General features: G+C 53.3%; 1 protein-coding gene across 2 annotated transcripts in view; it reads right to left on the reverse strand.

Annotated features, from left to right (window-relative positions):
• Positions 1–227: 227 nt before the first annotated feature.
• The window catches only part of ACSS2 (acyl-CoA synthetase short chain family member 2), a 31127-nt gene continuing 15780 nt past the window's right edge, over positions 228–15574 (reverse strand). Inside the window, exons 3-19 of one of the 2 annotated variants that reach the window (XM_041478629.1) lie at positions 14145–14236; positions 13556–13659; positions 13199–13271; positions 12349–12424; positions 11376–11490; positions 9812–9850; positions 7964–8101; positions 7558–7728; positions 6614–6747; positions 6246–6378; positions 5759–5815; positions 5424–5504; positions 4792–4900; positions 4583–4651; positions 3310–3486; positions 2503–2577; positions 228–1988 (exon numbers count right to left, since the gene is read on the reverse strand). In XM_041478629.1, coding sequence (XP_041334563.1) covers positions 1861–1988; positions 2503–2577; positions 3310–3486; positions 4583–4651; positions 4792–4900; positions 5424–5504; positions 5759–5815; positions 6246–6378; positions 6614–6747; positions 7558–7728; positions 7964–8101; positions 9812–9850; positions 11376–11490; positions 12349–12424; positions 13199–13271; positions 13556–13659; positions 14145–14236 — 1771 coding nt within the window. In that variant the 3' untranslated portion in view covers positions 228–1860. The remainder of the gene's footprint in view (positions 1989–2502; positions 2578–3309; positions 3487–4582; positions 4652–4791; positions 4901–5423; positions 5505–5758; positions 5816–6245; positions 6379–6613; positions 6748–7557; positions 7729–7963; positions 8102–9811; positions 9851–11375; positions 11491–12348; positions 12425–13198; positions 13272–13555; positions 13660–14144; positions 14237–15574) is intronic. The other variant, XM_041478630.1, reaches the window with a different exon arrangement.

A 15574-nucleotide genomic window follows, 5' to 3' on the forward strand; every position in this document is an offset into this window, starting at 1 on the left:
CTGGAGACCAGGGAGAAACTGAGGCACAGGCTGCTGCCCTGGAGCCAGCACAGCCAGCCACAGTAAATCCCAGTCCATGGAAAAACATCATGCTGGCAGGAACCTGCCCCTCTTCATCCCAAAAGCCAGTCCTGGTTTCTGGCAAGGCCACTCCAACTGCACTGAGCACCCTGGACTCAACAGCACACAAGCACCCATGACCCCCACACACTCCAAGCCTGTTTCCATTTTGTTTTCTTGAATTTTATTTCATTTTGCATTAAATTCTCGCTGTTTTCCAGCCAAAATTACATAGCTGACAAAGAGTAACAGGAGGAACGATGATGTAGGAATCCTTGTCACCAAGGTGGCACAATCCAGTGGTACAGAGCTGTGGGGGCACATGGGACACAGGCAGGCACCAAGGTTACAGGTGACACAGGTGCTGTGCCAGTGAGAGCAGCAGGTAACAAGTGAGATTTGGGACTTGGCCAACAGCCCAGCGGAGCACCCCAACACCTGCCCTGAGCACCCTGACCCAGAGGCAGCTGCCCCTTCTTTCCAGCCCCAAGTCAGCTCAGGTCGCAGGTAATCCCTGGCCACTGGCACTCCCCAAAACAGCTGTTGCAGCAAGTTTTAAAGCCCAGTTCTCCTTTGGTTTAAGTGCAAAATCAAACAGTTCACATGCAGGTTTCAGAGACATTGCAAAGGAGGTATGAGCCCCAGCTCAGCCCTGGCTGGAGCTAAAGGTCCTTCACTGGAGGAAGGATGGCTTTGGCAGGACCCTGGTGGTGGTCAAGGCTCTTGGGGAAAAGGTTTGTGGGCCTTTAGCTCTCATCATCCTTAAGCCATGTCAGACTTAAGCAAACACTGACTTTAAATATCTCCCACCAGTTTTTCCTAATGAGGAATTGAGTAGGACTCTCCCAGCCCTGCCTGCCTTGGTTTCTCTGCTGTAGCAGTGCTCATGGTGCCATGAGAAAGGTGCCTCTGCCTGGCTCCATTTCCTCTCCATCCGTTGGTGTAACAACTCCCAGTCCTCCCCCAGGACACAGAAGGAGCATCCAGCTGCTCCAGCTGTGGGCTGGTGCAGCAGGGCTGGAGGAACCAGGGCTCCATGGAACATGTCACACCAAGGCTTTTCCCTTCCTGGCTCCCTGTGGTGTCCATGGCCAGTGAAGGACCCTGGACTGGGGACAATGCACCAGCTGGCACAACACAGTGAGGAAGCAGCAGATCTTGGTATCAGATTGCCCCAAAAAACCTGTTTAAAGCCCAGAGCTCCCTGCAGCCCTGCCCCACTCCCCTAGAGGCTCCAGGAAGCTGTGCTACTAGCAGCAGGCCAGTGGATGCAGGGTGAGCACAGCTGTGCAGTGATGATGTGGCTGCTGCAGTGCTCCTGCAGCTTGCAGCACTCCAAGCACAAAAGGAAGCTCAGCTGCTCTGTGGGCAGTGGTGGATGCCCCTCCCAGGCCTGCCTGCATTGAGTAACTCCAGCATCACTTCCCCTCCAGCCCCCAAAGCTCCTTCCCACTGTGCACAAGGTGCCAGGGCCCCTCCAGACATAAAGTAAATTAACACCCTCTCCCCCACCCCCCCAATTAAATTAAAATCAAGAACGAGGTGCTGAAAAGGGAGGAGGACGAGTCCCTCTGTGCACCAGGCTGACCCTCAGATGTGTGACATCCATCTGGAACACGACAGACACCTCATCCAGGGCATGGGCACGGCCTCTCCAGAGCCAGACTCTCCTCGTTCCTACGATTGGTACATTCAATTCAACAGGTGAAGGTTTCCTTCAGGGCAGGCAGCAGCTGTTGCAGGGACCTGCTCATCAGGTGCCACTGCCACTGTTCTGCTCAGCAGGGACAGGTCCTGCTGCTACTGCTTAGTGTCACATCTGCTGTTGAAAAGGTGTGTGATGATGCCCGGGTCTGCCAAGGTGGAGATGTCCCCCAGATCGTGGTCATTTTTGGCAATCTTCCTCAATATCCGTCTGGTGATCTTTCCTGTAATGACAGCCAAGAAAGGGAAGCAGGAGTCAGAATGCCAGAATGGTCTGGGTTGGAAGGGACCTTAAAGATCATCTCCTTCCAACCCCCTGCTATGGGCAGGAACAGCTTCCACTATCCCAGGTTCCACTCTCCACAAGCCCCATCCAACCTGGCCTTGGACACTTCAGGGGCAGCCCCAGCTTCTCTGGGCACTCTGTGCCAGGGCCTCCCACCCTCACAGGGTACAATTCCTTCCTTAAGTCTATTTAATCTACACCTGCCTTCCACCAGTTTAAAACCATCACCCCTTGTCCTTCATTATCTGTCCATATAAAAAGTCCCTCTCCCCAGGAGTCAGGATCTCGCCAGCATCCTTAGCAGAAGTGGGAAGTACCAGACCTGCAAGTCCTGCTCGCCCTGAGCTTGTACCTCCCCTAATCTGAGCAGCCCTGGACAAGCAGAGCAGGGCTGATCAACTTCCACTGGCAGGAACCATCCAGTCCTCCCCAGCACCACCCCTGGAACTCACCTGAGCGGGTTTTGGGCAGGCTGGGGGCATACTGGATGTAATCAGGTGTTGCTATGGGCCCAATTTTTTCTCTGACTGCAAAAAAGGAGATTTTCATTGCAGGGATGAGGAGAAGCCACACATCCTTTCAATGATAGAAGAACAGAAGGTTAAGACACAGCCCAGCTCCTGGGACACCTGGCAGGGCAGTGCCTGGGGCTGCTGCACCTGAGTCTCCACACAGTGGAAGAGGACAGCAAGACCTGCAATGCCAGCAGGGCCAGAAGCACAGCTCCCCAACAGTGAGAGTACTCGTTTTTTCACTCCCTCCATCTTCCAGACACCTCCCTAACAGCTACAACCAGCACCATGACCATTTTGATAGAGCAAGGATTGATTCAAATTCACTCTTGGGTTCCTCCAGAGAAGAAGCTGCCACAGGTTTGTTTCATGTATTCAATACTGCAGTTTGCAATGAAACAAAGCTCCTTGAGAGCAGAGCACCCAGAGCAGGTCCCTAAAGAAACCCCATGATCCTCTCAGGATGTCTCAGTCTGCCAGGGAGAGCCCTGCTGCAAACAAAAGCCTGCTGAGCATCCCAGTCCCTCACAGGGCTGTCAGCTCCCAGAGGCAGAGATGGCATCACATGAGCAGACAAAGGCTGGGAGAACTAATTTTAGTCTTTGTTAGCCGTGCTCTGTAATCAAGAGGCACCTTGTGGCAGTTGTCCACGCTGCATTCCCCAGACCACAGGCAAACACCCAAGCCCTTAACCCCTCCAGCACCTGTCCTCCCCCTGCCTGCTCCCCAATATTTGGCTGTTGCTACCTTGTTTTTTGAGCTCATCTGTGAGGTTCTTGGTGAACTCGTGGCCCTCTCTCAGGGTCACAAAGCAGTAGAGGCACTCGCCCTTCAGCGAGTGGGGGTGGCTGACCACGGCAGCCTCGGCCACCGCCGGGTGCTCCACCAGGGCTGACTCCACCTCCGCCGTGCTCAGCAAGTGGCCTGCAAACAAGGGGGAGACAAAGCTTTACAGACCTGCAGGAAGAGGCCTCAGGCTGTAAAAGGCCCTAAAATACAGATTTGAGAGCATCAGTTTGATGTGCTTAGGAAAGGACAACAGCTGGAGAGTGAAACTCATTTCCGCAGTGCTCTTGGAAGCTGCCAGGTGTCACTCACCTGCAGAAGCCACCTCCCTTGGCTGTTCCCCCTCCCTCCTTTCAGGAACAGATGAACAGTTCACAGTGATGCCTTTCCAAGGCACAGGCTGAGGAGGAGCTGGATTTGGCAAGAGGAGACCTGCCCACATGGTCAGCCAGAAGGTGCAGAGGAAGAGGCTGCATCTGCAGAGTCCAGGCTCCAGCCCAGTGCTGAGGGGAGGGGCAGTGACACTCCATGTCTTGGGGCAGAGGCACAGCTCAGTCCTGCACACCTCTGCTCCTGTACCTGTGCTCTGACATTCCACCCCAGCACTGCTGTCACAGAAAGCCACAGGAAAGTGGTCAACTCCCAGAATGATCAGTTGGTGGAGAACCAGGCACTGCTGGTCAGGTGAAAGGATCTAATCTGACCCAGGGACAAGTAAAGCAGCACCTCAGAACCAGCAGGACACACCTGGAGGATACAAGCTCCAGGAAAGCAGGGAGGGAACTATTAAATAGAGTACATGGAAAATGATGGGCTGAGAAGCAGCTGAATCTCAAAGACTTGGTTGAGAGAGGTGAAAGAATCTTCAGAGCTCTGAGCAGCCTGATCCAGCTTTGAGGTGAGCCCTCCATGGAGCAGCAGGTTGGACTAGCAACACCATGGTCCTGCCCAAACTCTTCCCTGATTCCCTGTGGCCCAGAGATGCCCTGGCTGGTTACAGAAAGTTCCTTCCCTCCAAGGCTTTGTCTCCAGGGAAAATGGTGCAGGAAGTCACCAAGTCATGGGCTTGTGTGTCCCTGAAATAACCCTGACCCAGAAACTGGATCCACATTGAGGACAAGTTGCTGAGCAGAATCACAGGTGTAAAACCATCCCCATAAAGCAGGTGGCTTTTGAAATGGATGTAGAAATGTCACAAAGCACATTGGTCCCCACAGAAGACAAAACTTCTTACCAGAAACATTCAACATGTCATCAATTCTCCCTGTGATCCAGTAATAACCATCTTTATCTCTTCTGCAACCTAAAAATAGCCAGAAATGAGTGTGAGGCAGCAGTGCCAGCCCTCGGAGCAACTGATAAGGGATTCTGAGGGCAGGACAGGGCAAGATTTCCACTGCTGTCCCCAGGCCCCTGTGACCACAGCAGCCTGGACCCCCTTACCATCGCCTGTCACGTAGTACCCAGGGAACTTCTTGAAGTAAATGGTTTCAAACTGCTGGTGCTTTCCGTACAGCGTGCGCATGATCCCTGGCCAGGGCTGCTTAAACACCTGCGGGTGAGACACACACAGCTGGGGCAGTGAGAGCCAAAGCAATAACCCAGGTCTGCACCACAGGGACAGAGATGTCAGAGACAGCCATGAGCAGCACTCAGACACCTGCTGCCAATGCTGATCCACTGGGAAGTCCCACCAGCTTTGGCCAGGGGGAAGGAGCTTGGCTGAGCAGTTGTTCCCATCCTCCTGCCTTGCCCACCTGTGCAAGTGCATTTAGTGATCAGCTGTAAAAGCTCCCATAAAATTATGGCCTTGGAGGGAGTTCCCACCACCCAAGGGTGTGGACTTAGTGGAGGTAGAATCACAAATTTTTTAAGGTTGGAAATGTCCAACCATCACCCACTTTCACCACTAAACAATGTCCTCAAGTGCCACCTCCACACATTTTTTGAACACTTCCAGGGATGGTGACTCTACCCTTTCCCTGGGCCAAAAGATGTGGGTATTCTACCAGGAATGTCCCAGTGCTCACAGGGCATGGACAAAGGGAGGGTGGGGAAGATCAGCCCTTCCTTACCAGGTAACCTTCTGCTTCTCCTTCCAGCTCTTCCCCCGACTCGCTCAGGATGGCAGGGACCACACCAAAAAAGGGGAATGTCTGCCATGAGAACCAGGGAGAAAGGAGAGATGGAGGTGAATCCCTGCATTAGACCCCCATTAACCAGCGGGAGTGGGAGGCAGGGCAAGGGCAGCTTTGGAGAGCTGTTGTACATAGGGCCTGGGATTTTGGGTGGTGGTCACCTCCCCATGTGCACCACTGTCCCCCCACCTCCTGGCAGGTTGCAACCACCCAGCCATGGCATAGACAGGGCCCTGACTGAGGCTCCTGGGGAGGAGAACACAAGTACTCACAGCAGAGCCTGGCTTCATGGGGGTGGCAGCAGGAAGGGGCGTCAGCATGTGGCCTCCCTGCAGAGAGGCAAAAACCAGTGAGTTTGGGCCGTGCCAGCCCATCCCACAGCTGTGCCATCAGCTCTGGGAACAGCACATCCCAGTCAGGGCTACTCAGGACAGGTGTGGAGATGGGCCCTGGGAAGGATATGGCAGTCAATGGGGAATCTGGGCACAGATTTGGAGCTGGGGGAGAGAAAGAGAGGAAGGAGACACTCTGCTCAGTGTCCAGAGCAGAGTTAGGAAGAGACCCTTTGGAGAGGAAGGTTTCTTCTTTTGGAGTCTGAGTTCCAGGACAGGAAGAGAAGGAGCACACCAGAGTTTCCTGGGCAGGCCAAACAAGAAGACCCCCCCCAGACCCCAAACCCCACTATGGGAAATCTGCAAAGAGGCCCTGCAGGGAGCACAAGGGACAGAGAGGTGCCAGGGACACCCAGCAAGGACTCACCGTCTCTGTCTGCCAGAAGGTGTCCACAATGGGACACCTCTCCTCTCCCACCACACGGTAGTACCACAGCCAGGCCTCGGGGTTGATGGGCTCACCCACGGTCCCCAGCACCTTCAGGGACTTCCTGCTGTGCCTGCAGAGAGGACAGGGCTGGCAGGAGCTCAGCAGGCCATGGAGTTGTGAGCCTGCTGCACAGCAGTGTCTGTAGGAACCCCTGGGCTACCCAAAATGGACCTTCCAGGTACAGGTCAGAGCTTTCTCAGCACTCTTCCACAGGGGAAGAGAGGAGACCTCGGTCATTTTGGCATCTCCCACTCAACCCTGCTGTGCAAAGCCAACGTCCTCCTTCCACTGGCACTGGCACTCACTTTTTGACAGGCTCCTCGCCGTACTTCATCAGCAGCCGGATGGCCGTGGGTGCTGTGTAGAACTTGGTCACCTTGTACTTGTCAATGATGCTCCACATTCTGCCAACATCTGGGTAGGTGGGGACGCCTTCAAACTGAGCAGGAGACAGAGCAGTGACACAGCTGCTCCTCACTGCTCCCCACCTGCAGCACCTGCCCAAGCAGGAGGAGCAAACGGCAGCTGGACCCCAGCACATCCTTCTAGGGGTACCACACAGTGAAACCAGCCCGGGTCAAGGACCCCCTCACTGGGCAGATGTCATCCCCCCTCATCCTAGCAGATGTCCCCTGACACTCCCTTGCAGCACAGGCACTTGGGTGGCCACCACAGTGACACAGTCCCACCAGCCCAACTGACCCTGCCCACATGGCAAAAGGCAAGAGGTCCAAACACTGTGACAGAATCACAACCCAAAGTACCAAGAACTCCCAAAAGGCCTCCCACAACATAACAGTGATTTTCCTGCTTGCATTTCCCTGGGGATTCCTGGGCACAGGTCTCTGTCTCCCTGATCTGTTACACTGCCAAGAGAGATACAGGCACAGGAGTTAAACATCAAGTTGTCAGATCAGCATCAGCAGGGAAAGCATCACTCCCTGACTGAGTTTTCGCATTAAGTCAGAGCAGCCCTGGCTCCACTGGTACACAAGGCTCGTACTTTTATTGGAAACAAACAGGGGAGCATTTGAAAAAAATTTGTAGTTTGAAAAACTACAAAAATTTTTGGAGTTTGAAAAAGCCACACACAAACTACTCCCTCAAGAAGTCACCGTGCCCTCCCTGGAGAGCACCACCCTTCCTCACAGAGCCCTGCACACCATCACAGAGCAATGCAGGGATGCAGCTCAGCACCACCATCTCCCCGTTCCTGGAGTGCAAGCACCCCCTGGCACAGAGCACTCACCAACACGCTGGTGGCCCCGTTGGCCAGGGGGCCGTAGGTGAGGTAGGAATGGCCCGTGATCCATCCGATGTCGGCCGTGCACCAGTACACATCCTCAGCTTGGTAATCAAACACGTATTTAAAGGAGGTGGCAGCAAAAATCATGTACCCACCCACGGTGTGCAGCACACCCTGCCAAGAGAAGGCACAGGAATGTCAGGGTGAGCTCCCACCATCAGCCTCACCCTGCCAGGCCCAGCTGAGCATTGCTGAGCTCCAACAGCAGCTGAGCTGAAAGCACAGCCCCTTTCTAAGACCTCTGTGACTCCTCTTCCTGCTGGGGCCTCTCAAGTCTCCCCTCACCAGTTCCCCCAGCTGAGGGGTCCCCAGGGCTCAGCCTGTGCCGTGCAGGGAGCTGGGAGCACACCTTGGGTTTTCCAGTGGAGCCGCTCGTGTAGAGGATGAAGAGCTCGTCCTCGGCGTCGCACCACTCGGGCTCACACTCTGTGCTGGCACCACGCATCAGCTCATGCCACCACGTGTCCATGGCTGGGTTCCAGGGGGTCTGAGGAAAGCACAAGATTGGGAACAGGCTTGTCCAAAAACAAGAGAGGGGGGATGAGGCGCACAGCCCAAACCTTGCCCCCATCATGTGCCATTGAGGGGGATGTTCACAGCACAGCCTGCTGCAAACCATGCACCAGAGCTGCAGCTCCCACTCCCAAAGCTCCTTTTCACAGCCCACAGCCACAAGGAAAACCTTCAAACATGGTCTGGTTGCAAGACCGTGTCTAAAGCAGTGTCCAGACCACAGGTAATGGTGATGAGTCCCCGTGGGTGGCAGCAGCAGCCAGGAGAGGCTGGCAGCAGCTGCTCTGGGCTGTTCCCACAGCCAGGCTCCTCCTGCCCTGTGGGGCTGCCCCGAGCTGCAGTCCCACAGCCAAGCAGCAAGCACAGCCACCTGTCCCACAGCCACCTGTCCCACAGAACTTGTGGGGACCCTGATGGCAGCACGACCCAAGTTGAACAGCAGCACTGTGGGCTCACACTGCTTGGCCCTGCAGGCCCTCAAAAATATCTGTTCTCTGGGTTTTTGGGTAGTAACTACCCAGGTAAGAAGTGACTGCACCAATGCAGAGCCCTCCAGCACTGGCTGACTGAAGATGCCAGAACTGTGACAGAGCCACCAAGCCTGTGGCTGATGAGCAGAGGTCACCCTGAGGGTTGTTCTGCCTGCCCACCTCTCCAGGGTGGTGGCACAGGTCAGGACAAGACAACTTCCCCTGACCTTCTCACCTTTCCTCAGAGAAGCCTGGAGGAAGCTGGGCAGGGAACATGCCCAGCCTCAGCTCAGACCTCCACTTCTCACATCTCTGTGAGTGCAGGACCCAGCCCCGAGTCCTGCGCATTTCCTCCTCACAAAGCCAAGCTCACCACAGCTCCCTCAGCTGGGGTGCACAGAGAGAAGCCCCATGGTGACTCTCTGCAGCCCTAAAGATGTTCATGAGACATCTGGAGGCACTGGGACCCCACAGCCCAGCACACAGCTCCTGCACATGTGGTGCAGCGGACACCAGCTGCTTGACAGCTTGGCACAACTCAGCCCACTTGGAAAGCTTTCATGGACCCTCAGGCTCCTGGTTTTACCTGGCAAAGCAGTTTCCACAATTCTGTTCTACCAGCAAGCTCCCAGCAAGGCACCAGGTAAACAAGCCCAAGGCTATTTCTCTGGCATCCCTCCTTGAAGGATCCCTGATTTAGCACCCAGGGAGGAGGTCAGACCCATGGCACTGTGTGTCTCTGCCTGCCTGCTCTGGGGGTCTAGAGGCCACAGCTCCTGGGATGAGGCAGAGTCCACATGCTGGGTCTGGAGATCCAGGTTTGCTACCTGTGGCCAGGAAGCTGCAGGTGCCCCCTGCCAGCCTCCCCACAAAGGGAAACGCATTGTGAGAGCTGCTTCTGACAGGCAGAGAGCCAAACCCTGGCCTGGATGCTGACACTGCATCCCAGTGGCTCTGCAGTCCCCGGGCAGCTCCCTGTGCCCAGGGCTCACCCATGTGGGTCTGTTTCTGGAAGCACTGGTGGCACTGCATTCACCCCCAGGCCGTGGGCAGCTCTGCCAAGCTGGGTGGGGTCTGTCACTGACATGCAGCTGCTGGCACCACGGTTAGGAGGGCACGTGTGGCTGGGCAGCCAGAGCAGTTAAGGGAGGTGGAGAGCTGCACGGGAAGCAGAAGGGAGGTGCCAAAAAGAAGGCAGTGCTGTGTGTAAATACCTTGGGATGGAGTCTCTGTGAGCTTTCAGTCTTTTTTTCCTGTTAAAAATCCACAAAGAGGGTGTGAAATCTGGGAAGGGGAGTACCCACACTGGGCTTTGCAGGCAGGGAGCTGGAAGCCCACAGGCCTGGATGCTGCAAATCACCCTGGCAGGCTGGAAAATGCTCAGATCCAGGGCCAGGCCAGGCCAAGCAATGACCCCTGAGCAGAAGCCTGCCCATTTCCATCACCTTCTCAGGGTACCAGCTGCCCCCAGGGTAGGTCCCCAAGGCCACCCCCTGCACATGGCTGGCTGGGAACAGAGACACAGAGGCAGCACACAGCCCACAGACCATCCAATAACCTCACACAAGCCAATGGCACAGTAAAAATGCATTCACAAGGGAAAGAATCCTTAATAAAGTATGGAAACGAGTAAAGAGAGCCAAAAGCTAAGAGACACCCTCCAGCCTTCCCCCCAGGACATTCTGCACAAAAATTTCACCTCACCCACTGCAACCAGCACAGGGACAGGCTGCCCTGCAATCACCCTGCCAGGGAAACCTCACACAGAAAGGCTGGTCTGCTCCAGTTTTCTCATTCATTGCATCTACCCTGCCCTCACAAGAGAAAGGGCACAGCAGGCCAAGGAACATGGCCAGGCTGTCAAACAAAGAGCAACACCCCAATAAAACTAACATGGCTGAAAGAGGGAAAATAACTCAAAGGTAGAGAATCTGCTGGACTTCTTGTTCCAGGGATGTGCACAGACCACTCCTCCTGGAAGCAGAGTCTAAAGCTCACATACTCCCCAAACACAACCCATTTCTGAGCCAGAAGCAGCCTGGGGACAACTCAGTGCAAATTACCACCCAACACAGAGGGACAGAAGACAACGTGGCAAGACTTGGAGCTGTGGGGTAGCTGAAAGTAACCTCTAGAGCAGGTAAGGGCTGGGCACAGCAGGGCTGCTCAGCAGCCTCAGGAGCTCAGCAGGAAGCCACAGCTCAACGACACCTTCTCCTCCTTCCACCCCTGTCTCACCACACGCCTCTGGCCCACATCCTTTGATCTCTAGTTGCAAAGGAAAACCCCAGCCTGAGAGCTGACAGAGTCCCTGTGGCAGCTGCACAGACCCTGCACTGCTCTCAGCAGAGGATTGCTGCCCTGAGCTCACACCATGAGCACAAATCTCCTGGGTGTCCTCTCCTGCTGCCACTGTCACAGCTACAGTGCAGCACAGCATCAGTCTCCGTACACAAGGGAGAGAGACAAAGGGTTAGGAAGGAAAAACCTTGTACTAAGCAGAGGAAAATGGGCATCTTGTCCCCAGTGGCTTTGGAAGATGTACCCAGGGGTCCTGTGGGCTGGCAGCTTGTGAGGGTGTTAAAGGAAGCAGCAGGGAGAGGATCTTGGTAAGGAAAAGGAACCACTTGTCAGACACTCACACGGCAACGTCAGCAAGGAGGGGTGAAAACAGCAACAGGAGTGTTCAGGAATCACTGCAGTGGTTTTGCACTGATCAATTTGCTGGTCTCTGGCCTGTGGTAATAAAACCCCCTTCTCATCCCACCAGGAACACACCTGCACTTCCTGGCACAGCCTTTTCAGAGGAGGAGACTTGCTGCAGGTCCCGTCCACTGCCATCTCTTCCCTGCCCAGGTGCTTCACCACGATGCACTTTTTCAAAGAGGATCCCCTGTAAAAGGCAGGAGCTGTCACACTGGGCTGCTCAGGGGCTGAGCCAGCCCTTCCTGGGATTCACAGGCAGCACTGGAGGCAGGGCAGGGGCCTGGAGCTCCTTTAGTTGAGCTGGAGCATTTGCTGCCATGCAAACTCCAGGTACTTCCAAGGACACCAGCGACAGGAGCAGCTCAGAGAGCAGGAACAGTCTGTGCACAGCTTACTGGGGATTTATCAGGTGTGATTCCTGGGACAAACTGGGGGTCCCACAAGTCTCTCTCCCAGGACGCTGCTGTGGAGATTCCTTACAAATCCCAAATTTGCCTGCCTGTGACCAGGAACAAGCCCTCCTACGAGGAGATGTTAGTGGCTGCTCCAACCCCTAGGCAGGACTGACTGTCTCAGAGGGAGGAAAAGCTTCCAAAGCCTGATTACACATCAAGGAAAGGTGTAGGTGTTTGCCCCCTTATGAGGGAAAAGACAGCCTACAGAACACTGACAGAATTATCTTATTTCCCTTCAGAGTATCAACACAGTCTCCACCAGTTAATTCCCAACTTCAGGATCACTTCTGTTAGACATAAAGACTTATGTTTTCTTAAAGAGTTTGAATTTCTAATGTGCAGACTATCTGCCCTGAATTTCCATGTTTGATCTAACACACAAACCCACGTTCAGTCTCACACAAGCTACACAGATGCTGTGTCTGTAAGCTTGGCAAAGCCATTTCAGCAGGATTATTTCCCCTTCTGTAACATCTGATGACTGTTTGTGTCAGACCTGCTGCAGAGTCTGCCCACCTATGACAACTCTCACTTGTGCAGGAGCAGATTCTGGCAGCAATGCCCTTTTCTAGAAGGGAATCCAAACTTACTTCTCTATACATTTCCGGATGGCTTCATCTGCAATCTGCTTCAAGTTGACCAGTTTGTCCCCTCGATAAAAGCCATCTGCAAAACAGTGAGGAAAACATCAGAGGAGCTTCCCAGCCAAGGCAGCGTGGGACAGCTGGAGCAACAATGCAGTTTCAGGAGGGCAGAACAGACTCATGCACTGGAGTGAGGGGAAGCAGACAAACAGCTGATGGGAAAGCTCTCCTCATGCACCCTTTTAGCCCAGAGAAACAGATGCCAAAAGACACGGTGAAATTCCTTCTCTGGGAGAGGTCCCAGTTTGACCTGGCAAATCTCTTGGGAATACTCTGTGGAAAATAATCCAATGCATCCAGAACACAGACTGCAGTTTAGTGTGTCCTTTTCATGCCATGGGAATTAATAAAAACATTATTTCTTCCACTTCTGGAAAAAATGGCTGGGGAGATGCAGTGGGCTTACATGCAACTACTGCCACACTCTTGATCCTTTGCTTTACAAGGCCAGGAGCTGCAGCAGAAATGTCCTTAAAACTGGGAAGGGTGGGAATTCTTACATTAGGCCTCCTTCATGACACATCTTGCAAACGTCTGGCTGATTTTCAGGAGAAACATGGATGAGAAGTGTTTGGAAACATTCTATTAGCAGCTTTACAGAACAAACTAAGGGGCTGCTCAGAGGCTTCACCACATGTATGGAGTGGGAAGCAGCATTTGGGCACAGCTACAGCACTGCACCCACTTTGGGAGGCTTGGCTGAGGCACTGACCCTCTCTCTTCCACTTCCAGGTTTTTAAAATACAGACCTTTCAGCCAGACAACAGGAAGAGGGTTGCTCAGATGTGTGTCTTACCTGCCGTGATGAGGAGAGAGCAACTGCAGTCAAGGATCCGCTCGCACAGGGAGTCTGCAGAGAAGCCTGCAAACTGCCAGAGAGCACACAGCAGAATCAGCAAGGACACACAGAAACCCAGCCCCACACCCCCCAGCTGCTGTGCTGTTCACCCAAGGCAAATGATTCATCACCAGGCACTGATGGAGAGAGCTAAAGGAGCTCATTGCACAGTTAATGCAGGCAAACAGCAGCATCTTAATTGAGCTTCCATCCATCTCATGGCCAGCACTCAGCTTTCCAGCTCCTCTCCCAAAACCAAGAGCTGCTCCCCCTCAGAGCTCAGCACCAAGAGCAGCATAAAGAGCTTGTTCCTACCACAACAGAGTGCAGAGCTCCAATCCTGGCACAGGCAAGCATGGCTACGACCAGCTCCAGGATCATTGGCAGGTAGATGGAAACCCGGTCTCCTTTCTTCACCCCTGTGGAGGGAAAGTGAACATAGCATTTATCAAAATGAACAGGTTACATGCCAAAAGAACAGGATAAAGAAATAAATCAATTCTTTTAGTTCCACATTTATATGCACACAATAAAGGTTCAGCTGCAATTAGAGCCAAAGCAGCCAAGGGTTTTGCCTTTCAAACACTATGGCTCTTGAGAGATGATGACTAACAATCCATGTTCTCATCTGCCTCCCTGAAGGAAGCAGGAAAGTAACCAGAGCCCACTGCTTGTTGGAAAACCCCAGAGCATCATTAAGCACTGATTTCTTCCTTGTACAGCTGATATGACCAGCACTGATCAGTTTTCACAGACAGAGCCAGGAATGAATCTGTGCATTGCAGAACAAATTGATGAGAATTACTCAACAGACTGGCAACCACACAAGCAGTGACCCCAATCTCCAAACCCTTGGCCAAATGCCTCCCCAGCATCCAGTGCTCCTGCTGCCCCAGCTGTGTACCTTGGCTGCGGAGGACATTGGCAAACTGGCAAACTTTGTGCAGCAGCTCACGGTAGGTGATCTTCGTGGAATCCCCAGGTTCATTCCCTTCCCTGGAAAAGCAAGATAATCTTTGTTACTGTGCAGCAGTACAAGGTAAGAGTGACACTGAAAACTGCTCTGGCCAACAAACATGTCCTCACCTGCCCTTCCAAGCATAGAGTAACCAAACTCCAGAAATCCAATTCTGGACTAAAGTTCTCTATTAGTAGGAAAATTAAGTCCAAAGTGACCAGCCCTGTGTAGATCACTACTGAAAGCAACTGAATGTGTGAAATAGAAATACTGGTACTTTCAGAGAGGCAAGAAGAGTCCAAAGCTCAACAACGAACCAAAGCTAAGAGTGCACAGGCTGAGGAGCACTCTGGAATTTATGGCATGGTTCCCTCTCTCCTGGGTGCTCATGCCTGCAGATAGCTCAGCATGAAACACGGCCCAACGTGCAGCAACAGCCAGCCCCCAAATACCTGACATCTGATGGGCTCTGATGGGATGCCAAGGCCTGTCTTGTTTTCCAAGGTCATATATAAATACACCCATGTATGTTTGTCCAGTGTCATGCCTGCTCTTCCTTATTCTCCCTGTGCTCCTCTGTGAACCAACTCCAAGCTCCTGCAGCCCAGACTCAGATGGGAAGAAGAGCCAAGGGACAGGAATGTCACATCCCCAGGGAAATGACTTGCTACTGAAGTAAAAACCAGCTAATTTTAATGTGACTCAGCACTTCAGCCATGCAAATCAGGTGGCACTCCCAAAGTATCAGGAGGTTAATAAAGAATTTGACGTGACTTCACAGAGGAGAAACAGCAGTCTCCTACACTCTGGAAGGACACAGACACTTTTCCAGGTCTCTCCAAGGCAGCCAGCACAGAAACTTCAGCGATCCATAAATGAATGGGGGATCACGTCACTCTCAGCTGCCAGTGCTTCTGGAAAAGTGTCCCCTTAGTGTGTGCAGCCAAATGAAAAGCATCACTGGTGCTGGGGAGAGGCCAGGAAGCACCTCCATGCCACGTGCTCCCTCAGGATTGCAGCCAGGCTCTGCTTAGCCCTGAAACAGAAACTTCACCTCTTCAACACATCAAACAGAGCACTCCAAAACTAAGTATGGAATTCTAGCAAAAACCAACCACTTCTCCCAGCAACACAAACAGCAGGAAGGCTTCTGGGATGCAGAAATGCATAAAGCAACACCCTAATTTCCCAAGTAATGCTGCAAATCATGCCATTCAGTGCCAGCACAACAGTGACCACATGCTCCAATAGCAGACATGGCCCTGGTGGAGAAACCACAAGAGCTGGGAGAGCCTCACTGATACAAGCTCTGCTTCTGCCCCATGTAGAACAGGGGTTCCAAAATTGGTGGCTACACCTAGATTGTCATTTGTGGA

The sequence above is a fragment of the Pyrgilauda ruficollis genome, unplaced genomic scaffold (assembly GCF_017590135.1).
Source record: "Pyrgilauda ruficollis isolate IOZ18807 unplaced genomic scaffold, ASM1759013v1 scaffold46, whole genome shotgun sequence".
Lineage (NCBI taxonomy): Eukaryota > Metazoa > Chordata > Aves > Passeriformes > Passeridae > Pyrgilauda > Pyrgilauda ruficollis.